We start from the raw sequence: 27,640 nt of genomic DNA on the forward strand, positions 1-27,640 counted from the left end.
CTCGGGGCTCGGGCATGGCAGCAGCGCAGCCCGCTGAAGGCAGGCCCCACACGGGACATCCAACACGGGACAGCCAACAAGGTGCGGACCCGCTGCCCTGTAATGATCAAATCTGAGAACACACCAGAGCCTAAAGTGGGAATAAAAGTATCAGTTAAAAGGGTGAGGGAACTGGGCCTGTTCAGCCGGGAGAAAAGGCAGCTGAGGGGATTTCATCGATGTCTGTCAATGTCTGCAGAGAGGGGGCACAGAATGGATCAGGCCGTGGTGCCGAGCAATAGAACAAGAGGAACGGGCAGGAACTGATGCACAGAAAGTTCCACCAGAACATGAGGAAAAACTTCTTTCTTGTGCAGTGACCGAGCCCTGAACAGGTTGCCCAGAGAGGGTGTGGAGTCTTCCTCACTAGGGATATTCCAGAACTGCCTGGACACAATCCTGTGCAGTGTGTGCTGGGGTGACCCTGCTTGAGCAGGAAGGTGAGATCAGATGATCCACTGTGATCCTTTCCAGCCTGACCCCTTCTGGGATTCTGTGGTTCTCTGCCCGGTGGGGCTGTGGAGTCTGATTAGCACATACCCACAATGGAAGTGCACATCTCTACACTGAAAGTCATCTGTTTTATTAATATGTGGTTACATCCATTCATTACATTATATTCAGTTTCCCTATTTGGGGGACAACACAAGCCTCACTCTGCGGCACAGCAAGGTTATTACCCACAGAACAGAGAGGTGGCTGCAATGTTAAATGGGGACATGACATTTTCTTTCGTCTTTGTCCCAAATACCCAGTTAATAACAGAATCCTTGATCTCAGGAGCACTGCTTGAATCAATGCTCTAATTGTGGGTTATTTTCATCCCAGTGTCTTCTCCCCCAGGGACGAAAACACCACACAGCGATGAGATCTCAAGGTGACTGAGGTGCGGCTGATACCAGGCCAGACAGGGAAGGGCAAAGTGAATCCTGCTTGTTGGTTTAGGGAAGGAGTGTGAAGGTGACCTGAGGCTGGTTCAAGCCGCTTAGTGGATGAAGCAGAGCTGGAGACAGGGCGGGAGTTCAGCAGCAAAGCCCTATCCGGGACGGAATGGCCCACACGGACAGAACGCAGATTTATCCTTCAGAACATCACTTGTGAAAGAAGCACTTGGGAAAGAAGCACTTAATACTGACGGCGGCCCGTAAGCGGTGAAGTCCGGCAGGGCCTGAGGACACCTGGGCAAGGACACAGCCTAGCGCTGGGCACGCGTTTGGGAAAAATCCCGGAGGAACGGGGAACGTGACGCTGACCACCGGGGCCGCGCCCTGCCCGGCGCTGCTCGCCGCGCCCGCCCGCGCGCCTGCGCCCCGCGCCCTCCGCGCTAACCACAGAGTTCTCCGCAGCGCCGGCCTGCGTGACGCGCAAGGCGCCCTGCTCTGCCATTGGCTGGAGGCCCCGCGCGGGCACGGGCGCGCCGTGCGGGCGGCGCTGAGGCGCGGGCGGGCGCGGCGGGATGTCGGGGCCCAACGGAGACCCGCACGTGTTGGGCGGCGGCACCGGCGACGAGGGCGACGAGGGCGACGACACCTTCGAGGAGGAAGGTGCGTGGGGGAGAGCGGGGCCGCCATCTCGGGGGCGAATCCGTGGCGCAGGATGGCCTGGCCTGGTCTCCTGGGCTGCGGGTGGCAGAGCGCAGCTGTGTCCAGATGTGCTCAGGTGTGCCCAGATGTTCTGCCGGCAGCGGTGCCCAGTGCCAGCGATGCACCCGCTGCACGGCAGTGGGGCTGAGGAGCTGCACTGTTTGATTCCCATCCAGCTATGGGGCACCGAGTTCCTACGTGTTGCCCTGGGATGGATTTTTTTTCTGTGAAAAAATTTTGTGCCTTTGCTGGTGTACGGGGTACGGATGTCAGGAAAGAGGATGTTCAGGTTTCGAAACCACAGGGCAGATCATGTGGGCAAACCTGGGAGAAGTAGTCATGCATGGAAACAGGGAATTTAATGCAGCTTAGGAAATTCCACTTTGGGGCGTTTCTGCAGTGCCTGGGTATGCCAGTTCTGATACTGCCTTGTCCAGTTAGAACCAGCCCATGGAGAAAGTGAGACAACAGAGGAGGAGTAACGTGGACGTAGAGGTCACTCAAAACTGGAATTCTTTCAGAGTAAGCACTTTGCTACTCTTCTGTTGAAAATGGTGGAGCTGGGTTCTGCTGATTCCCAAAACATTCTGTTCCCAGATGTGACCTACACAGGTGATTCTGGGAATTGTGTCTGGGATCTAGCTGCAGTGACAGGACAATAATTTCCGCCCTGAAGCACCCCAAGTGTGTTCACTGCGTTGATCATCACAGTGATTTGTATTTCATATTTTTTGTAGAGCTAAGAGACAGATTGGATGTGATGGAGAAAGTCACTAAATTGGATCTACATCCTATGTAATAGGGTTGTTCAGTTTGTAATTAACTGGGCTTTGTGTGCTGAAGGGCTGCTGCTATTTCCTGGTCTAGTGGGGCTGAGGCTGTGGATCTCTTCCTTCACCTCAAGGAGGAAACCTGATTTTTGTCAACTATTCTTGTAAGAATGTAGAGGAGTTAATGCCATTGCCATTCTCCTGCTCAGTGTTTCCAACAGGGACGTGGTTATATTTCCACAAAAATCCACCAAGCTTGCAACTAACAGAAGACAAACAAAGGCTTTTAAAATTTATTTTTAAATGGGTAAATTTTTTTCATTTCCCAAAGCTGAAGAAATTATATAACCTTCATTTAGTTTTAGCATGGAGAAAATTAGGCTTCTGCTGTGATTACAAACTTCTTGCCAAGCTGATGAATGTCCCTTGCCAGAAGTAGTTACCATGTCTGCTTGGGATCTGCTCACCATTTCACTGGAATATCGTGCACCAAATTGAAGAGCTGTAACTCATGTACCTTGAAAAATGCTGTTAGTTTGAAAAATACTGATATCTGCCACCTTTTTGGAAAGGATGTGTTTGTGGGATTGATTTTTAAATGCAAGAAATATCATCAGTGCTATCACTTGTAGTGCCACCTCTATGTATACCTACAAGGCCAAACTTTTATTAATGAGCTCAAATGCAACGTTACACAATTCTCCAAAGAATTAAAGGCTGCAACACTCTGAACAGCTCCAAAGTTATAAGGTTATAAGAAAAGGAGGATAATTATTCTTTAATAACGAAACTTCTTAGCTATTAATAATGCAAATGACTTCAATGTTTAAATATTCACAGTTCTTTTAAAGCTGCTGGACCTGGCAGTGCCTGGACCTGGTGTGCTGGGGCAGCTGAGAGGGGCAGAGCTGGTCTGGGGGATTTCAGCACAGCCTGACTTTCCTAGGGTGCCCAGAGCACATCCTCATCCTCCCTCCTCTCTCCTTCAGTTCAGCCCAGCGTTACAGGCACTGTGAGCATCACACTGTGTGCTCAGAGGAGCTGGGTGGAGAGGAGCCAGCCCCAGCCCACGAGGTTGGGCTTGTCCCACCCACACAGGCATCCTTCCCTGTCCTGCAGCCCCTGATCCTCACAAACATCAACCCACGGTGGGGTCCCCTGCAGCCTCCCAGGGGTCCTGAATAACCTCTGCAGTTTATCTTGTCTGTTTTTTCAGTTTGGGTTTATTTATCTTCAGGATTGTGTGAATATTGCTTGGAGCAATCCAAAAGCAAGTGTTGCAGAAGCACAGCACTCTTCAGCTGGGTAACAGTGCTGACACACACCACTGTGAAATGCCATTGTACTGAGGCAAACTGCTGCACTTGAAACAATGCTGTGAATAAGAAACTCTACCTAGAGAACCAACTGCCAGTATCATCTGCAGTGAGTCTAGGTTTAATCTGAAGTACCCAAAGCCTTAACAGAGCATGACAATCCTGTGGCTGAACTCAGTGCACAACACTTACCTGCCAGTGGAAATAATGGTGCCACTGCCAGCACCTTTGGGCTCATCCCCTCCTCCTGCCACAGCCATGATGGCTGCACTGTTGTAGCAGCCTGACTCCAGCCAGGCCTGAGTGATGCACATCCCAGCTTGGAAGCCTTACCCAGTTCACAGAAAACAAACCCTACAGCATGCTGACAACGTGCCCATACTATCAGGAAAGGTGATTCCAAAGACAGCTAAAAAGGCTGACTTGTCTTTGGGATTTATCTGGTACTGTTGTAGTCAGCACTCAGCCTGTGGCTGGCTGTTTGTGTGTGAGATCTGAGGCTGTCAGATGTGCCCACAATTGCTTTGGACTGCCCAGGTACCTTGCCTTAGATCTTGTTACCAGTGTTCCAGCTTCCCATTGGCCTGATTTGATCAGGGAACAGAGCACATGCAGAATTCAGTTGCATTTTAGTTCACCCACCCAGGGGCAAATCAGACACAGCCAGAATGCTGTGGGCATGTTTTGCCAGAGCTCTCACTGCCTGCTCTGACTGCAGTGACTGTACTTACAATGTTCAGTCTCTCATTTCCCTTGCTTTTAGAATATGCAGCAATAAACTCCATGCTGGACCAGATCAACTCCTGCTTGGATCACCTGGAGGAGAAGAATGATCACCTACACATCTGCTTGAAGGAACTGCTGGAGTCCAACCGCCAGACCCGGCTGGAGTTCCAGCAGCAGAGCAAGCAGCTGAACACAGGAGCTGATGTGCAGGGATCCCAGCCTCCTGCCTAGAGTCTGACCACACACACTCAGCTGGTGTTGCTAAGGGGACAGTTACTGGTCACCAATTTAATGTAAAACTTGAATAGCAGAGGTGCCTCATGTCTGTTAATCGTTCCTTTCTGTGTTTGTATCCTGCCATTCATCTCCATGTTCTGTTTTCCTTTAGCTGTGAGACACGTGCAGAAGCACAAGGGTGGGTGTAGGAGAGCTGGTTCTTTCTGCTTCCCAATATGAGCCCGGCACTCACACTTGGTTAAAGCTGGTTGTAGGAAACCTGAGCCCATGCAGGTAGTTTGCAGGCAGGCCCTCTTCACAAAGTGGGAAGATGGTCTCTGCTCTCTTTTCTTTAAATCCAAGCAAAGAGTATTATGGCTTTACCCCTTTGGCAGGGGCTGTCCTGACTCCAGGCTTGTCCCTAAGTGTAAGGAGGGCCTAGGCCAGCTGCTGCCTTGAAGCTACAGCTTCTTCTCCCTTAGTCACATAAATTGTGATGTACAAAATACTGGCACATGGTTCTAGATCACTGGACGTTTCCACTCCATTCCAAGCAGATAAGACAAGCTACCAGGATGATGTTTCTGACCACTGTAACTGGGAGCTGCTCCACTCCTTCAGTGGCCATTAAGGACCAAGGTGTGGAGAGAGGCAGAGCAGCCTGGTTAGCCCCCACCACAGCATCAGCAATAGAGAGCAGAGCACTCCCTGTACATTCTAACAAGGCATGAGAGGTCTGGTCTGTACTTTGTGATCTTGTCACTATGTCCTAGAGCCAGCACTTTTGAAGCAAGTCTTACTGTTCTACTTATGTAGAGTTAAAGGAGTTTTTTGGAAAGTTAAAGAGGTTATTTAAAAGAAATTTGTTTTATTAAAATCAGTTTGAAACAAACTTTGTTCCTGAGAGTCTCCACTATGAGAACAGATTGGATTAAGCCTTGTGGTATTAACAAAGGACCAAGGTGCATGTTTTTGCCTAGCTTAGGACTTGTCCAAGACTGCTTGTCCAACAGTGTGTATCTTAGAAAGGAAAGTGTTCTGAGAAGGAAAATTCAGCAGAGTCTCCCAAGAGATAAACATTTTGTCTGCCTGGAAAGGAAATGAGAGGAACTACAAAGAATTCTTAAGTCTGCATCCATCACTCTGTGAAGTTTGTCCCCTATGGAAATCCCATTACCATCTTCTTTCAGGTTCAACAATCCAAGCCTCAGTCTTTCCACGTGACTGCTGTATCCCAGCTGTACAAGTAATAAGCAACACTATCCTGTATTAGACACGCTAAAGCCAGGCTTATTTATTCTTAAAATAAAAACAGCAGTAAAGTTGAAGGTTTTGCTCTATTAAAAGACTCAGAAAATAAACATTTCCAGCAAATATCATATTGTAAAGGGCTCTCCTTTAAGGCCACTCTATCTGGGTTTGCGCCTGGAAGAGCGTCTGCACCCAGCAGAGGTGAGACCGCCTGTCTCACCTTTAGCGAGGGAGGAAGGCTCTGCTGCTGCCTCCTGGCCTGCATCTGCTGCCTCCTTCTGGCCTAAGCCTCCTCCACTCCCTGGATCCTGGTGGTCGTCTGTGCCTGCCCTCTGCCTGGCTGTGTTGGCTTCTTCCTCATGTCCCAGGGACTCCCCTATGGTGTGGCTCTCCTCAGAGAACAGGCAGTCGGCACTAGTGGCAGTGGACTTGTCCTGTAGACTTTCTTCTTCTACAACCATGATACCACACACATCATCAGTCACACTGGCCAGGCTCTTGCCCTCTGGCCTAGAGGTGGCCAGCTCACCCTTACCCTCCAGAGACCTTGAAGTTTGTTCTTGCAGGGCTGACAGCTCTGTGCCCTCCTTATCTATCCCATGATCATCATTCATCTTCTTGCTGGTATGTGCTGTTGTAGCAAGAGGCTGGTTTGGATCATCCAGCAATTGGGAGCTGGAGCCCTGGGAATGCAAAGGAGCCTCGGGGTAGGCAGTTGTGGCACGATGCCTTGCTGCCTTGTATCTCTGCAAATACAAACAAACCAACGTGAGAGAGAAGCCCAGCTCAGCTCCCGTCACTGCAGCAAAGCAGCAGCTGGTCCAGGAACACCTGTACAAAAACAGTGGTGAGTGGCAGGGGCACGAGTGATCTCAGCAGCTCCTGGCCTGGCTGCTGAGGCTCTCAACAGAGAAGGGTCAGCTCCTGTGAGGAAAAGTTAATTAAAAACTGTAGTCCCTCTTGCATTACTTAAAGCTGAGCAAGTGCGTGGCAGACCTGTGGTTCCCGAGACAGAAATCATGATCTGGCAACTCTTAATATCAGTCAGACTCAGGACTCTGTAGATATAACAGTGCAAGTGACAGCTCCTGCTTCAGATACTGCCAGGACACATACCTTGGGCATGTGAGGCTCTGCACAGCCCTCAGCTACTGCTGTGATTTAATGTTTATCAGCCAAAGCAAGACTTAAGCTGAAAGCTTTGTATTTCTTCACTCTGTTGATATAATCTGCACAGTCAGTGGAACTGTTGACAGGAAGGCTACGATACCATATCCATTATATCTCGTTACAAGTCACTGGGGTTTTCCACAGAGTAAAGGTAAGCATATCATCAATAAAATGACTCATTTGCACTCACTATCATGATGAACCAGTAGAGGTCTGTAAAGAGATTAAAATGGCTACTACACATGTTCTAGACTGGATTTCAGGAAAACAACTCACTGTAGCTAGCTAACACCTAGCAGGAATCCAGTCTTCAATGCCCAGAGAGATCGTGGCCTAAAGGAACAAACTGAAATTCACTCTTTCCCACAGTAGTTCCCTTCATAATCAAGTCCCTTTCAGCTGCCTGCTAAAGGGTTCTTTGAACTGGCACTAGCATTACACCTGAAAATATAAGGAAACAATTTCAAGCACAATGCCTTTCACCAGTCTGCAATGTGGAATTACAGCACATCTGACAGACAGCTTTACATTGTAATTCAGTTTATCACTGCAGGCTTGTTCTTCCTCTGTCCTCAAATCATGGGATATGAATAATAGCATATCACACTGGAATTGCATCAGTCGAGGCATACTGTACCCAAACCTAAGCAGGTCCAGGCATGCAAAATGGTGTCCAGAGTGATGCTGTAAATTGTCTCAAGAGCACACAATTCTCTGCTTTGAAAACCTCTGCTGAGAATACCCCAGCAACTGGCAGTGATTTAACTCAGGCTGTGACAACCCCAAGGCAGCCAAGAATAATAGTTATCTGCCTGCAGACATGTAAGTCTGGACTCTCCTCATGAACTCCCCAGGTCATTCTGGCATGCATTTAAAGAGCATCTGATTTCAGCTCTAAGTGGGCCAAGAGAGTGACATAAGTGGTTGCTGCTGCAGTTTCACTCTATGCTGATCTAAAACAAGCCAGGAAAACAGCAAGTCCAATTCCTTCATTCCTGAAATGACTAGCTGCAGGAGTGGGAGAGGATGAGCAACCATGAAGGAACAGCTGTGGTCTCCTCCCTTTCCAAATCCACTGCTCTGAGTGCTGGCAGAATTCTAAAGCACTCCACCCCTTCCTGGAGGCAGTAATGGCTGACTGGGAATAGTTTCTTCTGTCTGAAAACTAGAAGAAAACCATGAAGTTTTGGGGGCTTAGGGGTGTATGTATGTGTGTTTGGGGGTTTTTTAAAACACTATTTAAAAAGGTGATAAGGAACCACAGCAGTCTTTGGGAGTACATTGTGGGTGCAGGCAGAGGACCAAGTCGATGTGGGAGCCTCCCTCCTTGCCAAGGACAGGGAAGAGTGCTCTCCCATACAAGAGGGCCCAGGCAGTGGTCATGGGATAGGGCAGAAACAGTGCAAGTCCTGTGTATCCTCCACAAGTACTAATCCAGGCCCCTTACCCCCTGGCAAGTCAACAAGGACAGAACAATGGAGGCAGATTCCAGGCCAGCCCAGTAGGAAAAGCTTTAGATATGAAAGCAGCTTCTTTAGGTGGAGCCAGAAAAGCAAAGGAACAGCATCAGTTTGCAGAGCTTTGTGCTAAGGAGTTTCTAGGAAAGGGCAGCAGACAGAGAGAGACAGACAGACTTCCTCTTGCAGGCTGACCCTGGGGACAAATGGACTCTCACCAGCTTGTAGATTCTATTACATAAAGAGTCTGTAATGTTAAATTTTCAGATTTCTAAGGTATCTGATTTACCAGGCCTCTTCCTGGATGAATCACACCCACACTTTAGCTAAAGGAGCTGTTCTTGCAGTATCACACCTGGAGATGCATAAGCACCAACTTTCTTTACAAGGAACAGCCTCTCTCTCCTGCTCAATCCCACCTTGACCAACCTGTAATCTAACAGAGAAGAGGCCTAGACTAAATGACAGACTCCACAGGTTCAGCAAACAGAGCGGACACTCTGAGGAAGATTCTCAGCCAGAAACAGGCAAAAAGATGACAGCAGCAGTAGCTGGGAAGCAGGACTTAACTGGTTTTAGATCTACAAGGGCCAAGGGAGACAAAGACAGAGCACACCAGGAGAAAGCTACAGCACAATGGACACCAGGGATGATGGAAATGAGCTGGAGACAAGACAGCTAATGTGGTGGATTCACTGGAGAGACACGCACGGGGGAAACAAATGCCAGGCCATGCAATCGCCAAAGGGTCTAACCTGAAAGTTCTCAAAATGCATCAGGGACTTGCAGTGTGCGAGCCGGGCAGCGGAGTCGCTATGGTAGAATTTGTGACACAGCCTGCAGAGGTAACCTGCGACGGGGACCAGAAAATCCAGGCCTGTGAAACGGGAGGGGAAGGGAAATCACAGATCACATTGAATGGAACTCAAATAATGAAAGCATGTTAAAAGAGAAGGGGGATGGGAGTAAAGAAGGAGAGGTGGAAAGCTTTGCTTCTGTTAATCAGGGATTTGCAAGATGACTTGCTGAATATCTCGTCTTACCATGGAATGGCTGTGGTTGATATTCAGAGAGAAATCTGGCTGCCAGAGCAAAGAAACTACACAGAGCATTAAGGGGGGAAAAAGGGAGAAAAGAATACAATGGAAAACTACAGAGAACATGTGATCTAATGTAATGGGATCAAACCAAGCAGAAGACAGCAGGCGCGCAAGAGGAACACGCAGAGAACATTCACAGCATGAATCATTATTCCATCTGCCACACGATAGTGGAAGGTTACAGCGATATGGAAGATCCGTGTAAACAGAGCTCTCCTTGGGCACAAAACAGCCTCTGCAGAGCTGCCCTCCTCAAACACAAGTGGCCGTTAGGGGTTTGAAGTCAGTCGCTTACAGGGTGGGGACCAGACACGGCCATCTGGAGGAACTACTGCCCACCAGGCCAGCAGCACGGCTGAGGAACTGCTCGGTACAGCGTGGGGGTTCTGAAGCGGAGGAAACATGCACAGTTTGGGTCTAGCAGAGAGTTTGATACTGTCAGTGATGCTCAGTATCTCTCTGCAAGCTGTATTTCTGTTGGAAAGCATTCCAATCAATATGCTTTCCGACTCCATCTTTCCAGAGCATCCCTCATTTGCTACCTACTTTCTTTAGTACTCCTGCCCTGCTTGTTCCATGTCCTACCTTAGGAATGTATCTGGCTCTTATCCTTCTTCAAAGCAAAAGGCAGTTGACAAACATCAATCACATCCTCATGTTTTATCACACAGTAATAAAGAAACATCCTGCTTTCAGGAGAGGTTCTTCTCCAGGCAGCAGTGACCTGCACCAGTCCAATGCAGATGCTGGAGCACCATGGCCCAAGAAGTCATTATAACAGTAGGTAGAGACCATCCTCTCCTACAGACAGAGCATGTGGCCAGAGAAGGCTCTGTGGCCCTTTGTGCTTAACTCTGCTTGCTTACCATAGGCTGTGTCTGGACAATACTTCTCACTTCCTTCGTAATCCTCCAAAGACACTTCCTTCAGCCCAGTCTGGAAACCAAAAGAACATTAGTGCCTACTGTATCTATAGCAATTGTCAGGCTCTTGCATTTTTCTGGTAAGCTTGGGAGCAAAACAGAAGATTCACATACCAGTGACAGAGTTACACAGCCTTTGATAAGGGGCAGATGCAAACCCCAATGTCAGCAGACCACTTCATTACAAGGGTTAAAATCACTCCTTGCACTCCAAGCCTGAAGGAGCTTAGCCATTTACCTCCTTCTTGGTAACTGCTCTCTACTGTAAATGTATTTGTCAAGCTAAACCTCTACACATTTGCTATCAGACCCAGATACTGCTGGGCTGTTCAAAGAGACTATATCAATACTGTGCCCCTCAACAGGGTTAATATCTGAAGACACCAGAAGCTGTACAGCCCAGCAGAAACACCTTCATGTATCCCACACATAGTGCCTGATTCTCTTCCACATCACCCTGTACCCTTGAAGAACCCAGAGTCCCACCCTACTGCTGTGCAAGACTGAGCAACTCTTGAAAGCCTGAGCTCAACCAGCCTAAGTCATAGGATCCCACAGAAAATTCTCAGATAGGTCATTTCTTCTTCTGTTGCACAGCATACCTGCTTGGCAGCAGAATCCTCATTCTCCATCAGCACTACATCATGATCTTCCTCCTCACCAGCTCCTCCTTCCTCCTCCTCCTCTTCCTCATCATCATCTTCAAAACAGCCAACAGCATCCACAGTGATCAACTCCTCTGAATCTTCTGGGCTCCCCAACTCCTTCTCTCCTAGCCTAACCTGTATGGTACAGAAAAGAAAGATCAGGTCAACTTTGCACTAGCCATTTAACCAAAGAAGAGCTCAGACTCAGGACAGATTGTATGTGATGAGCAGAAGGGACTGCAAGAGAGGCATAAAACTCTCTTACTTCTAGACACATCGAACACTTTTTCCCTTTTTCAAGCAACAACTAACAACTGAAATCCAGCAAAATAAGAAAATTAAAACAGGGTTGGAAGAACTGCACATCTTCCTTTCAGCCCCACAGTAGTCACAAAGCAGAAAGCTATTCTGCTGTACAGTGTAGCTGCCTCCAGACCTGCACAGCTCTACATGCAGGCCTATTACCTCTTTGGCTTTCTGTTTGTGCTCAGGGGACTTCATATGCTCCACAAACTTGCGGGGGGTCTTGAAGTGGCGGCTGCAGACAGTGCAGAAAGGACGAAGCGAGCGTTTGGCCAGCTAAGGAAAGAGGGACAATTCTGTAAGTCACAAGAGGCACAGCTTTGGAGGAATGCAGATGAATCTTGAAACAAAGTCAGCCCCACATCCTGGGAGTCCACACAGAAAATAGTTTTTTCAGCAGAAAGGGCTCCCTAACTCTTATCCACCAAAAAGATGAAAAACATGCAGACCAAAAGTGTGTCTAAAAACAGGTGCTGTCACTTCTTCACTAAAAGTCAATAAATATGCTGGCCTGCCTGAAGTTTAGCTTAAAGAGGCTGCCCACCAACTCATCCATTAGGTGAGTATGATAAGCCATATTTCTTAAGAAAAATAAAGAATTACAGACTAAAGGCACCTCAGGCCATAGTGACACGGCATGACAACTGAAAGCTCCAGCAATGCCAGAGGCAGGAGGTAACACCGCAGTGCCCTTAGGGAGGGAGTTATTGGCAGAACTTAATATGCACCCCTCCAGTTCAGTCACTTCTTTGCTGCTTGGGGAGCAGGAGGTTCTACACACTTCCATTTAATCCCCAGACAAAAGGTCAGTACAAAATGAAGTCCATGCTATGGCTGTTACCTTGTGTTCCTGGGTCCTGCGATGTTTGATGAGGTCCCCTGTGAAATGCACCTGACACGTGTTACACCACCGCTGCTGGCTCTCTCTGAAGTGACAACAGATAGAGCTGTAAATCACACCTTTTTCATTCTCCATGGAATACTGCAGGTAGCAATCTGTCCCTGGCATTGTTTTCTTCACAATTCCTATCTTTATAGGCTTGAATTTATCTTCTCTACTTCTCACCCACATACAGGTTGCTTAAGCTTGTGCTGACAGAAATGCACCAGATAAAACAGGTCTCCTACTTAATCTACTGTATTAAAAACTACACAGGTCAAAGTCAACTCTGGTATCCTTCAACAAGATAGAAAGTTGCCTGAAGGAGATTAAGGCCCTTGAAACCAAGAGGGGGTTTGTACCATACCTTAAACTGAGATGCACCCTGGTGCAGTGAAAAATTTTAGAACCCATGTAGGGCCACACTCAGATTGAATTTTCTACTGCAGACCAACACTTACCCATCTTTTCCTGCTAGCACCTTCTGCTGTTTCACCATGGGCAGTAGTGAAACAAAACAAACATTGCTCATGTGCTGAATCTCCCCAAGTCGCTGCTGGTGCTGAACTCCAGCCATGTGGGATTGGAAATTCTGAAAGAGAGGTTAGGAGAAAAATCCTTTTAAATGTATCCAAAACACAGAAAATAATAGGTATGAGCTATGCTTTCCTTTCTTTTGACTGCTGTTTAACAATGAAATATAAAAGCTTAAGAGCATGGCTGCCTGTGGATCCGCCCACATTCTCTCTCTAGCAGGTTGCTTGCCAGCTCTCAGGAGAGGTTTATTTTATCTGCATACTTGTCATCATTTCTTATGTTCCTTGTTCCTAAAACATGAGCCCTTGCTAACAAGAGATCAACCATCTAACTCCCATCTCTTGACCACCTGGATCCCTGTCAGACCTGTGCATTTTTACCTGCTGACTGCAGCAATTGGTCTTGCAGATGTAACAGTAGAATTTAAGGACAGATTCTGGGTTGGGATCAGCTGTGCCCACGTCGCAGGCCCAGTGCCCTGGTTTCAGAGCTGTTGTACTGATAGCTCTGCTCTCACTGCTCTGCTGAATAGTCACTTTCAGTGAACCTCCAGAGCTCAACACCTGTCAAAAGAAGGAGTCAACATTAACTTCAATTCCTCAATAGAATAAAAATTACACCTGCTTTTTGTATGTCACCTGAGCTCTTTACCCTTTAGGAAAATGCACTTAAGCTTGAGCCCACAGGAGGCTGATCAGGACTCTGATACACACTCCTCCCAAAGCTGCTAAATCAGCGATCCCTGTGTCACAGCAGCAGCCCTATTAGCACAGATCGTTGTTTCTGCAGCCACTGTATGATCCAGTCTCTGGGGATGGAGCCACAAACAATTGTTGTTAAGGGACACATCAGCTCATGTTTCTCCACAGCAAAACTAAAGCCTACTCAGCACAACACCTGATGGAGTCAGAAACTCAGACATGGGCAGAATGATACATTTGATCACATCAATAAATGTCTCCAGTTATGGAAGACTGTCAAGTCTGATTCACACCTGAGGTTAACCCTTTGTCTGCACTCAACTTTACACAGCCTGAGGTCCTGATTTAACATCTAGCATGGGGGCCACGTATTTCATGCAAAAGACTCTCAGGTTGCATCTTTTAACACCACCTGAATCTTTTTATACTTGCTCTTTAGCAATATGAAAGATGTATTTAGCTATGGCACTCTGCACATAGAGTTTTAAGTAACTCTTTCTACTCAGCTTTCTATCTTTCCAGCTGAATACAAAAATCTTAATGAATGCCCCATCCATAGGCAGCAGTAGGTAAGGAACAGGCCAGCAGAGGTACAAAAGCAGCAAGTCAGAGCAGACTGCGCACTAATTGCAGACATATTATGCCTTATTGCCAGGGACAACAGCTTACAGCAGGAGACAGAGCTCCAGACGTGGGTGCCAGCTGGTTCCCAGTGGCAACGGGCTTCTCCAGGATGGAGGGGGAGGTTGTATGTTCTGCACCACCCCTGCATGGAGCGGTGTCTGCTCACCTCAGGAGCCTTCGGTTCCTCAGAGAATTTCCTCTCTCTGGAGAGATCTTCAGCTGTGTACTCCTTTGCATTGTCTGTACCTAAGAAGGGAGAGTCCTTTTAGCAGTCTTAAATCAAAACAGCAATGACAGGAAAAACAGAGCAGCAGGTGAGTGAAGTCAGGGAGCTTTCCTCACAGCATTGTTGGCCATAAGCCAGTTCACAAACCTTTCTCCTTACCATTAATAATTAAGACAGAAATATCCAATCATTTGCCTTTGGCAGGTAACAGATATTAGGGAACATAGTTTGTATTTGGTTCCTAGATTTTATCTTCCTTTCCCCATCCTGTACAACTGGGGAAAGAACATTTCTGTAGACCCACGAGACCTACAGGTTCAGTTCCAGCAAGGAGTGCCCTAAAGGTTCAAATCACAGGGTTCAGCAACTCACCATCAGCTTGGACATGGGTGCACGAGACTCCTGCTTTCTTGCTGTCTGTGGCATCCTCTAATGCAGACTCGCCAGCCACACTTCAAGGATATCAAGAAAAGTACCTTAATTGCCATGTTACAGACAGGAGTTTCAAAAGGCACACCAAGGCACAGGCTGGGGTCTAACCTACCACACTCTCCACTAAACTCCCAAATCAATAAGCTACTAGAAGTGGTATTTCAGGCAAGAAATTGGCAGAAATAAATAAAATAATGTGTTCTAGGATGGATTCAGAAACAGAAATAATCTGGACAAGAAAGCTACAACTGATTTTTTGGTTGGCTGCCCTCTTCTGCAAGAAGCCTGAAGGGAATTAAGTTCATACAAGAAATATTCTCAGTAAGAGCTCTGAGAGCTCTCTCCTGTCATGACTGGTGACCTGTAGGGAAATTGCAACACCTGGACAGTGCTCCTGGCTGCTCTGTACATGAGAGAAGAGACCTATTAGCACTGAAGGAGTTCTCCATGGTGCCTTTACAGGGATTTCACCACGGCTGCCTGTTCTATTCATACCAGTCGTGTTTCATTGCAGAGTCCCTACAGCTTCAGTCAAGCTCTGCTTGTGGGGGAAGTGAAACTCTACAAGATGCAAATCAAAAGGGCCTTGCTTTTGGTGATCTGCTACGGAGAAAAGCGCTCCTGAGGGGACTTTCGAGAATGAATGTCTGACTTCCAGAGGGCACAAAGTGTTCTCAGCAGTCTCTTTCTACATCTCCCATTTTTCTGTCAGGACTAACTTTCCACCATGACTTGACTGTCTGCTCTGAGGGCGGCTCAAATTCCCACCTGCTGGTGTCCTTCTGCCAAGAGGGAGCAGCACCTTCTGCACAAGCAGGACAGCAGACAGCACAGGTAGCGCTCCCGCTATCCGCGCACGCACGCCGCATAATTTATCGGATTGATAAGTGATAAGGGAACTGGGTTACACAGCTATAAATATGCAGCAGGGTTTGGGCACTGCAAACACGAATTAAACAAGAGTGACTGGCATTAACATTATTTGTCAGGTGCTGCCAGCAGGCTCAACGCTAACGGTACCACACACAGATGGTGCCAGCACTCAGGGCGAGGGTTTGCAGCCTGAACTGCAAACCTAAGGAGCGAGCTAAGGGAGCAAAAGCCACCACGAGCATGATTTACAGAGGAAATGGTATTCTATGGATACTTGTCATGCCATGCTAGAAGTGGGTGTTCAAGGAGGATTTGAAGATGATGAGTGCTTTCTGCACTGGAATGAGGATGCTGTTCCAGGTGTACAGATGGTACATAGGAGCAAAGGCAGAAGTGGGAAAAACCTGAAATGAAGAAGGAGGCTGGTATTTCTGGCTAAAGGGAAATGGAACAATGAAGCATGAAATACAATTTTATGACATAGATGGGGGGAATGCCCTTCGCATTTGTGAAGGGCAGTATGAGAACAGTAAACTATTTTTTTTTCCACAGATCCTTCATCTGTTCATTGGAAGATACTAGAAACACTTCAAAAAGAAGCTAAGGAATAATCTATTCTAGGTAAATACCAGCCATAATATATGCATCAAATCTGGCAGTCCCTAACTGCAGATTAGGAAAGAATTTTCCTAATAGCTGGCTTGCTGCAGTGAGAGCTGTCACTCCTCAGACTTGATTCTTGTTTTCAGTGCATGTAACAGGACTTTGATTAATACCCTGCTAAATATTAATGTAATTAAAATTAAATTAGCTTTGGCAAACAGATTAACAAAGCATGCACTCAAATGTATTCGACCTAGCTTTAATTGAATTTATTCACTTTCTTGCTAATCAGAGTCCATAACTAACGTTGGTCCCTGAGCACACAATATTTACCACTCTTTAATGTTTTACTTTGATGTTTGGATATTACCTTGATAATGTAATCCTGGAATATTCCCCCTAAAGCTATCAATTAATCTGTAATCTACAGATGGGAAACAGCGAGGTGAGGAAACTCGTCCAAAAGCAGGCGGCGAACGCCTGTCAGGGAAGGTAAGAGGGCCCAGGAGTCCTGACTCATCGTCGTTAACATATGCTGGAGAATTCTCAAGTCAGTGCCTACAGAAATCTGTATTCACTCCTTCCTCTTCTCCCTCCACACCAGCCAAGGGTGACAGTTCTGGGAGAGGAGCGGCCCGGTGCAGATGGCAGCGGGAACTCCGCGAGGTGCCTTCCCACTAGATGGCAATGCAGCCCTGCCTGTCCCTGCCGCACCCTCGGGAGGCCGGGAGAGCCGGGATGGGCCTGCCAAGGCCAGCCTGCCGCGCATCCCTGGGGGTTAATAGGATTGCCTTTGTCTATTTTTACCCAACAGACAGAGATACTGGCAAGGCAACCTTTGCAGAAGGGATACAGAACTCAAGGCTCATGGATACAGGCTTGGATACCAGGGAGTATCGATTCCCTTTCCTTTATAATTTCTCAAAATAAACTACCCTCTTGTACACCTACTGTAACCTAATATATTCCAAGGCTTTCTTTCCCTTTCTGCTCATTTCACTTTTTTGACATTTACGGAAGAACCTTAGAGAAATACACCAGAATAAAAAAGAACCTCTATGCTTCTTACAGGGATCCTGGCAGAAGAATACACAAGCAAACTCAGCTTTGTTGCACATCTAGAAGTGCTACATCTCTCATTTTTCATTCTTTCCCTAGCAGAGACCCCACAACACCTGGTATCTCAGCAAGCACCACAAGATTTTCTGAAGCAAGATGTTCACAAGCATCTGAAATACCTCTTACATGCTAGACATCAGGCCATTAGAGTATACAGCCCTAATTATCAGAAAATTAAATTAGACTTCAATTCTAAAGTCAGTAACTATCTCAATACCCCATTCCATAAATACCTCTTCAGTCTTTTTGCTGCAGGCTCAGTGTTCAACACAGACTCTGCTGGAGTTCTTGGCTCTGCAGGAATACAGAAGGAGACTTCCTTAGCAAAATAGATCATGCCACCTTGGGTGTGTTCCATATCTGAATGGCAAATGCCAATGAGGCTCTGTTAGAGCAAATAATACTAAATACTTGCTAATTCTGAATTTATGAGCTGTTCTGACAAGATTAGATAATGACCTCAAATATTTGAGCTTTATTGCAATGTCATTGTATGAGGTGTTGATCAAAAAAAGAAATCTGTGCTCATATCTACTAAATGGGTCTCAGTCCTGTACCTAAGTGACAAGAGCCATGATCATGGGAACATTAATATAAGCCAAGGTGGCACATCTACCTGACAGCAACGAGTTAACAAGGCAGTTTTCACTGCTGCATATTCCCTGGTCACAACCTCATCAAAGCCTGCAGTTTTAAATCGTGCACTCCTCAGTCAGAAATGACATTCCCACATCTGTGTTGTATCTGACATCAGGATACTCAGTGCCAGCAGTTTCTGTTTTGACAAGTGGGGCACCAGGACTCTCAACTCATCTTTTTCTTAGCTGATTGTAACTGGTTCTGCTTGATGTGTTTGGCTGCATGAGATGTTGACTTCAGCAACGGTAAGGATATGTGAAAGCTTTAATTTCAGACTAGTTTTCTTTCCCCCCCCCCCAAATCTTAAACAGAGCTCAGTGTCAAAAGGGACTTCTGAGAGGCATCCATGCAAGAGAAATGGAATAGGCTCATAAAAAAAAAAATCAGGTAAAAGTGGTACATGAAGCACATAGCAGAGAGCTATCAAAAGCAGTTTAAGTATTTACAATTACAGAGAAACATAGCTGATTAGGCCTAAAATTATCTCCAGTTTTTGCTGCAGGATTGGTCAAGAGATGTTTATGATATTTGCAAGCAGTTATTTCACTACAGGCTCTCCTTTACCTGTGGATGGTGAGGAATTGTTCTGCTCTGACCCTGCTTGCATTCCCTCTGAAATTTCCATTTTGTCATCACCTTGTGTCTGAGATGAAGAACCAGGATCTAGTTCCCGTTTCCTGTCAGGAATCCTCTGGAAGTCCTGCAAAGGACAGAGAGTCACTGCCATCTCTTAGTCCTTAACACACACTGCCTAAAGCACCAGAGTTTTACTGTGGGGCAGGAACAGGAATTCCAGTGATAATGGAAAGGAATAGATGGCTCACAATGGACTGCCCCACCTAAGGCAAGCTTACATGGTCAAAGAGAGCAAAGTATTTCAGTTCCACAGGCAGTCAGGACAGGTCTCCAGTGTTTTAAGCAGCAGCTGTAGGAAATCCAGCTGCTTGCACAGAGTAGGATCATACTAGAGGAATTCTGGTAAGAGGTGCATGGGCAGGGAAAAGGATAGTCCAAAGTAATTTCCCTTCTTTTGACTCTGGAGGACAGTCCAAAAATGAGAGTTTACCTTATCCACCACATATTTTTGACAAAATGGGATGAAATATGCCAAAGCTAATCTAAGAGGAGGTAAGTAGCAGTCATCCCAAGAACCATTTCCAGGGTACAAAAGAGGTCTTAATGACGGAAAGTGAGAAAGGTTTTCACAAAACAAGAATTGTAGATTTTACAAAATCCACAAGGACAAATATGAGTCTGATCTTAAAAGGTGGGAGAACAACATAAAGGGGCAGAGTGTCCATAGTAGGTGCAAGTTGTTTGAGAGCAACAAACTGCTTTGGAACAGCAAAGCACTTAGCCAGGATTTCTTCTATTGTAATTACTTTTAAGCTGATACCTCTAAAGGCTCCTTTTATATCCTAGGTTTAAACAGTTCTATCATGGAGAATTCTCTCTCTTGGGCAAGTAATGACAAGAAACCTTTGCATCGTAAATGTAAATATGGACCACAAAAGCCTTTGGGATGGAATGATTTCTGCATTTCTGTGTCAGCAGCATTAATGTAAATAAGGACCACAAAAGCCTTTGGGATGGAATGATTTCTGCATTTCTGTGTCAGCAGCATGGTGCAAAACATTATTTTCTTTGTACGGCTCTCTCCCTTCTCCTCTGTACTCCGCCTACTATACACTCAACAACTGCAAGTGCAAAAGGAGCACAAAGCTCCCCAGCAGTTGGAAAGCACAGCCCCACCTTGCGAAAGGTCCGGTTCTGCCGCTGGAATGGGAGGCTGGGGAAGCCCAGCCGAGTTGGCTTTAAGGAGACCCCAACAGGTGGTGGTCCCAGGAGGGAATGTCTTGTAGCCTGAGGGAAGAACTGCTGCAGTGCTGGCGCTGTCATGTTAAATCCACGCAGGTTTCCTATAAATGCAAACACAGCGTTTCACCACCCTGTGCTGTGCAAAGGTGAGAGAAAATCTTCCACCCAAACAAGCAGCAGGTAGAAGGGAAGGGCTCCTCTACACATGACCCTGTCCTTTACTGGGCACTGCATAGGTGCTCTGTGCTCTACCCTCTTCAGCACGTGGAATGATTTGATGTGATAGCAACCATTACTATGGATCAGGCTATTTAATTATAATTGTCACTCCAGGCAAAGATCATTAGAGCAATTATTTGATCTGAGCACATTAGCATTCATGTTTGCAACAAAAAAGGTCTCATTTTACAAAAACTCTCAGTAAAAAAAGAAAAATTCACCCCACATTTGGGCAGCTGACCGCCCACACCATAGCTCGAAGCTCTTTAAAACAAGCCAGTACCAGCATTTCATTTAAAACAACACCAAACTTTAAAAAAAAAATAATCCCACAGTCCTCTCTGCCACCTGGTTGTCATGCAAGCTCAACATGTCAACCTCAGCTCTGACACTTGAGACTCTGCCATTTCCAATTATAATGCTCTGCTTTCTGAACAGTTCAGCATCCACAGACTATTAAGCAAGTGTCAAAAATTTCTTCTGAAGACAATCCTTGTCACTCCCATTTCAGGTGTGAGGGAATGGAGAGGCCCAGATGCCTCAGCTATACCCTCAGAAAGCACCCATCATTTAGGGAACCTGGACTTCAATTGCCATTTTCTCTCTCTCACTTGAATTAGTGCATACTCCAGCTTTATAGCAGCTGTCAAAACAGGGCAGCAAAGTTTGGAAACAGGCACCCAACACCTGAAAAACCAAGCTACACTCTTAAAAGCCTGCAACACAATAGGAAGCATTCCCTATGTTTGTCTTCAAAAGCAATCTAATCTATTATTACTTCCCATATAGAATCCCTTACTGTAGAAGGGCATAGCTATATTAAAAAACAATTAAATCTAACACAAGAAATCATCTTCTGCTCTCGGTTTGACACCTTTAAAGAACCACACATCTGTTTCAATTTGAAGTATTTATCTTTTCCTATTCCCACTGCTGAAGCCACACACAGCCAATGAATTATTTATGCTGATGCTTCCCAGGGACAGAAATGGCACAGTATCAGATATTCTTACATGTAACCCAAACCTGAATGGCCAAAAAATTCATATCACTAAAAAGGGCCACATGGACATTGGCAACCATATTCCATGGTACCCGTGGCTACCTGAGGTAGGTGACTGAGAGAAGTCACGACTCCATGGAGAGGTGAAGAGGAGCAACGCTAAGACAAAGTGCATGTAAAGTGTTCATTAACATATCTTATCCTGCTCTATCTAATTAGCCCCAAGCTCTTGGCACACTATTTAAATACAACTCCTCAATAAAAGATTCAGGGAAAAATGTCAGCTGACTGCAAATGTATCTAGAAGGAGCATGACTGACTGAAGGCTGGAGTCACAGTTTTTCATGACAACGATATATGTACACCAATCATCAGAGCATGGCTAGTCCTTTCTCACTGTCACTTTCCCTTCAACCTGAGAGAGATCTGTGGAGAGCCACTGGAGTCACTAGAGAGCCCTCTCATTAAATGGGTAAGAGAGAACAAAAGGAGAGTTAACGACATGCAGAATAAATCTTTTGTCTTCACATCTGGACATGATTCACAGGCAAGGTAGAAATTGCAGGCATTAATCTAGACTAGGCACTTGAAAACTATCCCAGGTACTGATTTTCTGTGTTGAAAAGAACTGTCAGGTTAAGACATGAGCAAAAAATAAAAACATATCTTTATTCCTATTATCTTTACATTAGTAATTATATTATTAAAGCAGCTTCATAAATTTGTTTTGAAAACACAAAAAGAAAAGGAAAATCCACTTGTGGAAACACAATAATGGAAAAACAGAGATATTCCCCACCATTGAAATTACAGTCACTTCAGAGAATCAAAATTTCACAATACAATTGACACCCAAACCATCTTTTACCTTAATATCCTGCATCTGTTTGTACTGCACTAACCTTGGACAAAGACAAGAATCTACTGCAAACAAGGTTAGTGTGTACGTAACAGATAATTAAATAAGTGGCATTAACCTTGTAACCAAGAAAGACAAACAAATAATCAAAATCTCTGTATTTTATCTAAACATATTGATGAAAAAATACTTGCTCCATCAAGCCTAGAAGGGAAGGCATGTATTTAGTAGCTAACCTGATACCTCCTAGTGCTATTCCCAGCTGTGAACAGCTGGGGACATGTGATTTTCAACAACTGAAGAACCTCTGTTCCGAGGACTACGGACTAATTTAAAGAGGAGATGGGAGGAAAAAAAAGACGACAACAAACAGAACTGCCAAGTACAAGAACTGCACTGGTTCAGCAGGAAATAGCCATGGTATGGTTTCAGTCCAAGAGGATGATTAAATAACTCCAGTAAGTAAGCGTTTCCCATAACGACAGTACCTTGCATCTGCTGCATGAGTAAGGCCCGCTGAAGCATAGGATTGGCACTGAGCAGTGATGGCTGATTTGTTGCCCGTAAGCTCAGCATCTGTTGCTGCTGCGGTGGCGGCAAACCCCTGGAAAAGAAGGCATCAATCATGAGAACCCAATAAAAACTGTACCCTTCCATTCCAGGCATAAAACAGAGGGGCAAACAGCTGAAAGGCTGATATACATGCATGAAAAGACACCATGCACTGTATCCTCTTTCTTCCACTCTCCTGGTATTTCCAAAGCTGACAGATTGTCTATCAAAGAATTTGAGGTCAGAGACAACTCCCTAGCACCAAGCCCACATAGAGCCTCCCAAGCAGCATAAAAAAAGCCCAGGAGCTGACTGCGGTTCTACAGAATTATGCAGCACCCGTCAGGAGAAATGAGTGATCTAGATCAGCAGCTACATTTAACACGACAACAAAAAAGTTCTAAAAAACGGAGAGTTTTTTGCAGTAGCTTAGAGCTTGTTTTCCCAAAACCAACACCTCCCACACGGAGCCAGACAGGTCAGAACTGTCAATGGTGCCCCCTAACTGCAAGAACCAGATGGAAAAATAAAGCACGGCCTTCATATTTAAAACACGAGGAGGAAGAAGCAGCGGGGAAGAACGCTCCAGTTCTAAGGAGGGTGGAGCAGACGCGAGAGAAAAGTCTGAGGAAACTGGCAGGCACTTCTTCAGGCGATTGCAAGGTCAGGCCCACCTCTATGCACGCTGCTGACACAGCTGAATCTGTCAGAGCTGAAGAGAGGTACAAACACGGATCGAAATATCCACCCTGACCAAAAAAACCCAACCCCTTTAACAGAATTCACAGCAGCTCATCTTCACATTTGCTGCTCTAGATTGTTCCAGTCTCTGAGCTGAGATATTTATACCGCAAAAACCATACTTTTAAAGGTGTAAGATGCAGCCGTGCTATCTAGCAGTCAGCCCCTTACTGGCATTTTAAGTGCAGCTTTTTTTATAGCATAAAACATATAAAAATGGTAAAAAGATTTGCAGGTTCATATTTCTAGTAAAAGAGAAAATTTCCCACGCTTACCTCACAGACAAATGCCTTATAAGGATAAAGTAATACAATAATTCCTTAAATAACAAATTAAATTTCTTCCTAAATTCACATCCCATCTCTTTGAATTTGCAAAGAATAAGGCTTTAAAGATAACAGTAACTGCAAATAAATGCATTATTTCAGAGAATTTATGCTGGTTCTACAAGTTTCAGATCATCGGGGACAACTGCTCCTATTTAAGTTGTTTCACATCTTGTATTTTTTTTTTTTTTTTGGAAAATCGTAGTTATTTTCTGGCAAATGTTCTTTCTTCTTTAACAAACAAAACACAATTTTCTCCATCCCGTCCCTGCCCCACCGTGCTCAGCCACAGCCTTAGCGCTGGTGCCACTGCAGAAATAAGTTCAATCATCGCACCCACACCAGCAGACCCAGCCAGAGAAAGCAAATAAATAAACAGTTTAAGTTCAACAATAAAACAATAAAGTGCTCGTGTCTGCTGAGGGTGGCTATGAGTGCTGCGTTTCTGCAGGAGAAGGCGTTTTCCCCGAGCCCCGGCTGCCCTGCCAGCCTCGAGGGGCGACGCTGGGCTCGGAGCATCCACCCATCCAGCGCTCCTCCACGGACTGCCCGGGTCACCCACGGGCTCTCGGGGACTCCAGCCCCGGACGGCGGACAGGGGTCCCCGGAGTGCTGAGGAGGGGCCGCCGCCCTGCCTCCCACACCCCCGGCCCCCTCGGTGCCTCCAGGCTCGGCCCCGATCGCGGCCCGCGCCCCCCAACCCCCGCCCGCCTCCCTTTGTCGCCTTCCCCACCAGGGGAGGGCAGCCCCGCACCAGCCCCGCCGCGGCGAGGACGGACGGAGCGCAGGGAGGCGGAGGAGAGCGGTCCCCCGGGACAGGCCCCGGATCCCCGGCCTCGCGTAGCGGCGCTTACCGGCCTCCCTGCTGCGCCGGAGGGTGGTGATGGTGCTGCTGCTGCTGCTGGAGGAGGTGCTGGAGCTGCAGCAGCTGCTGCTGGAACTGCTGCTGGTTGAACATGTTTGGGGAGCCCCGAGCGCGGCGAGCCTGAGACAAAATACGGGAGGGCGAGGGAGGCACCGGCTGCGGGGCTGGCGCGTATCAGCCCAGCAGCCATTGAGCAGAGGAGCCGCCGCCGCTGCCGCCCATTCATTCACTGAGCCGATCCCCCCCTGCCGCCTCCTCCTTCCCCCCGGGGTCATCGCAAGCGGCAGCCTGTGGAAGAGGTTTCCAAACCCCACCTCCCAAAACCGCTCCCACCCTCCCCTGCCCGCGGCGCCCGCAGCCCGTCCCGCTCCCCGCGGCGGGGCCGCGCCGGGACCCGCAGCCGCTTCCCGTCCCTTCAGCCTCCTCTCCCCGCCAACACTCACGGCGCAGCCCGCGGCGATCACGGCTCCCCGCCCGCCGCCTCCATCTTCCCGCCGGGGACAACAAGCACCTGCCCGGCCCCGCTCCCCGGCCCAGCCCAGGCGGGAGGCCGCTCCTTGGGCAGGGCTGCAGGACAAGGCCGCCCCCGCGGGGCTGGGGATCACCCCCGGAGCCTCCTCTCAGGTCGCCCCAGTCCGCAGCACCTCCATCTCTCTTCCCCGCGCAGAGGCGGCATTGAGGTTCCCTGTCCCTGGAGAGGGCTGGGAGGGAATGGACACCATCTGCCCAGGGCTGGGCAGGGAATGGAATAAACTGCTGCACAGGAGCAGCAGATGGCATCCAACAGCGTGGGCTTTCTGCTCTTTGTTTTTTGGGTGGTTTTTTGTTGTTGTTGTTGTTTTGTTTTGCGGGGTTTTTTTTTGGGTTTTGAGGTGTTGGTTTTTCTTGTTTGTTTGTTTTGGGGTTATTTTGTTTGTTTGTTTTTTGTTTGTTAATAGTCCAGGGGAATCTTTGGTAACAATCTTACCGAGAAGATGGAAAAAATCCAGAGCAGCCTCTGGCCATTTGCTGTGACCACATCTTGACAAGCTATTATGAGAACCTGGAAGAAAACAAACAGGGACTTTTGCAATATTGCTTTAGACTGAGATGACTTCTCTAGCAGGTCCACCCCCCCTCCTTTTTTTTTTTTTTTTGTTTTGGTTGGTTGGTTGGTTTGGGTTTTTTTCGCAGGGGGTGGGTTTGCAGCAAAACCTTTCCTGCACAGCCTGTTTTCCATAGCAAAATTAATTTTAAGCGCTTTCAGTACACACAGGCTTTCTGTGAAAATATACTGTGACTATCATTTCTTCTTATGCTAAACCTCAGAAGGATCAAGATGCATTTCTGATCCTTGCTATTCCAGAGAATCCATCCTGAAATAATTTACTTTATAGTCTTTTTATTCATGCCAGTAAAGACTACTTGATTCATAAAGTCCTTGGAATTGATTTTTACCTGAAAGCATTGTAAGCTGAACAGACAGTTACTGGTGATATATAGTTATAATTAATAATTTTAAATGCAGCAGCATATGTTGATTTTCCCTTTGGTTCTTTTTATACCATCCTGATTTTACAATCATCAATTTGGAGATGACCATCCATATTCATCAATGATGGGCTCTGTTCATGTCCAGAGCCCTTTATGGCTGTCTGCACACAGAGAAAATGCTTTCCTGTTAAGCATGAAAACTTAAATGTCATCCTAGGGAACACACACAAGGAGCAAAAAGCATGCATGGAGTCTTTTAAAAATCATTTTGCATAGTTTATCCTCTGCTCCTGTAATGGTGCTTGTAGAGCAGCCACTGGCCTGGTGGTTTGCAGCAGTGGGAGTGAAGGTAAATCCTACAATCCCAGTACATAAATTAGTCAGACCTGGGAAAGGCAGAATTCAGGTTGTATAGATAAATGTAAATCTGAAATTGATGTCCTCTGTTCTTAATTCTACAACTAAAGCTCTTGTAAGTATTCTTTGTATGTTCCCTTTGGAAATCTACAAAGGGCCATACTAATGAAACATACAAGTAACTAAGTTTCTTCACTTTAGATTTTATGTTCTGCCTTAGTCTAGAGGCTTCCTTCATAGACTGGGTTTTTCTCTCTGAGACCCTACATACAAATCATTAAATAAACAACATTTTTGAATTTATAAATAGTCCATAGGTCTACTGCCTTGAACAGAAATCTGGACATGGATTTAGTCCTGTGCCTGCACAACACAAGACAGGACTATGGCTATAGGAAGCAAAGAAAGATGTGCTGCTCTATCAACCTACAACACCAAGACTGATTTCAGACATGCCTTTATGTCCAAATGTGAACATCACACCTACTAGAGAGGGTTTAATTGAATGCAGAAGAGAAAGCTCCAGATTCAGGTAATCACACCATTTAGTTTGAAAGTCATACAGAGATATAAGGGAACTGCAGAAAATTGGGTTAGGATCCTTTCCTTCACTACACGGTGTGTCAGGCTGACAGCTGAAAGGTGCTGTCAGTGCCTAGTGATCATTGGAATGCAGACCTTGACCTCCCATCCACTGAAAGTTGTTTTTTCCTGCAAAGAACATCTCCCTTTCAATAATTAAGCAACTCACTACTCAGTGTGCAGTGGCAAATAAAGCTCTTAATGGGAGAATACACAGAACCTTAAAAAGAGCCACAATGCAGACTACAGCATTATTACTCAAAACCAACCCATGTATCCCCTAGGCTTGGGAGTGCCTCATTGGCAATGGGAGTGTTACAATAAAACAGAGTAAGATTTAGAAGTTCAAGAGAAGGACCCAGAAAGCATCCTGCAATGCAGAGACTATAGTCAGTGGAGTTGTTGGATCATGCCTATAAGGCAACCTGCACTACACCTCTGTATGATTAGATCAGGGTTATGAAATCTGCTGGCAGATAAGAGGACAGAGCATATGAATGCTTTTTATTCAGGAGCTGGATTGTATTATACAGCCTAGTTTTTGCTGGGCTATATGAATTTTTTCCAGGGACCAGATCAGGCATGCAGATAAACAGAGATTTCTAATTTCCAGCATATGACTGCACTGTGCAGTTCTATGTTTTAATTTTGGCTTTGAAAAAGACTAGGTATGCAACCCTTGGTAAAGCCACATCACTTTTGAAATCCCA

At 46.3% G+C, this 27,640-nt stretch overlaps 2 protein-coding genes and 1 long non-coding RNA gene across 5 annotated transcripts; 1 reads left to right on the forward strand and 2 right to left on the reverse strand.

Annotated features, from left to right (window-relative positions):
* Positions 1-1,442: 1,442 nt before the first annotated feature.
* Positions 1,443-6,026, forward strand: BBLN (bublin coiled coil protein). The gene is made up of 2 exons (XM_009093472.3): positions 1,443-1,583; positions 4,472-6,026. The coding sequence occupies exons 1-2, from the start codon at positions 1,496-1,498 to the stop codon at positions 4,663-4,665; spliced, it is 282 nt and encodes a 93-aa protein (XP_009091720.1). The 5' UTR covers positions 1,443-1,495; the 3' UTR covers positions 4,666-6,026.
* CIZ1 (CDKN1A interacting zinc finger protein 1) lies at positions 5,969-24,821 on the reverse strand. Of its 3 annotated transcripts, none has more exons than XM_050980965.1 (16): positions 24,508-24,821; positions 22,523-22,638; positions 19,888-20,054; positions 18,700-18,835; positions 17,730-17,790; positions 14,842-14,921; positions 14,410-14,489; positions 13,299-13,481; positions 12,843-12,973; positions 12,343-12,427; positions 11,664-11,777; positions 11,154-11,333; positions 10,495-10,564; positions 9,284-9,405; positions 6,437-6,647; positions 5,969-6,352 (listed from the first exon to the last, which is right to left on the reverse strand). In XM_050980965.1, the coding sequence occupies exons 1-16, from the start codon at positions 24,609-24,611 to the stop codon at positions 6,060-6,062; spliced, it is 2,133 nt and encodes a 710-aa protein (XP_050836922.1). In that variant the 5' UTR covers positions 24,612-24,821; the 3' UTR covers positions 5,969-6,059. The 3 variants fall into 3 exon arrangements, with proteins under 3 accessions (XP_050836922.1, XP_050836921.1, XP_050836923.1); XM_050980966.1 differs by having other exon boundaries at positions 6,224-6,352; positions 6,448-6,647; positions 24,508-24,820; XM_050980964.1 differs by having other exon boundaries at positions 5,969-6,647.
* LOC127060219 (uncharacterized) lies at positions 7,485-9,277 on the reverse strand. Its single transcript, XR_007778970.1, has 2 exons — positions 8,999-9,277; positions 7,485-8,822 (listed from the first exon to the last, which is right to left on the reverse strand). It is a non-coding gene; the product is annotated as an uncharacterized LOC127060219 (long non-coding RNA).
* Positions 24,822-27,640: the final 2,819 nt, after the last annotated feature.

This window comes from Serinus canaria, chromosome 17 (assembly GCF_022539315.1).
Source record: "Serinus canaria isolate serCan28SL12 chromosome 17, serCan2020, whole genome shotgun sequence".
In the NCBI taxonomy this organism is placed as follows: domain Eukaryota; kingdom Metazoa; phylum Chordata; class Aves; order Passeriformes; family Fringillidae; genus Serinus; species Serinus canaria.

Coding starts and splice junctions, on each gene's coding strand:
- BBLN (XM_009093472.3), top strand. CDS start 1,496: ATGTCGGGGCCCAACGGAGACCCGCACGTGTTGGGCGGCGGCACCGGC. Junction 1,584..4,471: donor CGACACCTTCGAGGAGGAAG/GTGCGTGGGGGA, acceptor CCTTGCTTTTAG/AATATGCAGCAATAAACTCC.
- CIZ1 (XM_050980964.1), bottom strand. CDS start 24,611: ATGTTCAACCAGCAGCAGTTCCAGCAGCAGCTGCTGCAGCTCCAGCAC. Junction 17,791..18,699: donor CAATTCCTCACCATCCACAG/GTAAAGGAGAGC, acceptor GTATTCCTGCAG/AGCCAAGAACTCCAGCAGAG. Junction 6,648..9,283: donor TGCATTTTGAGAACTTTCAG/GTTAGACCCTTT, acceptor TTGTATTTGCAG/AGATACAAGGCAGCAAGGCA.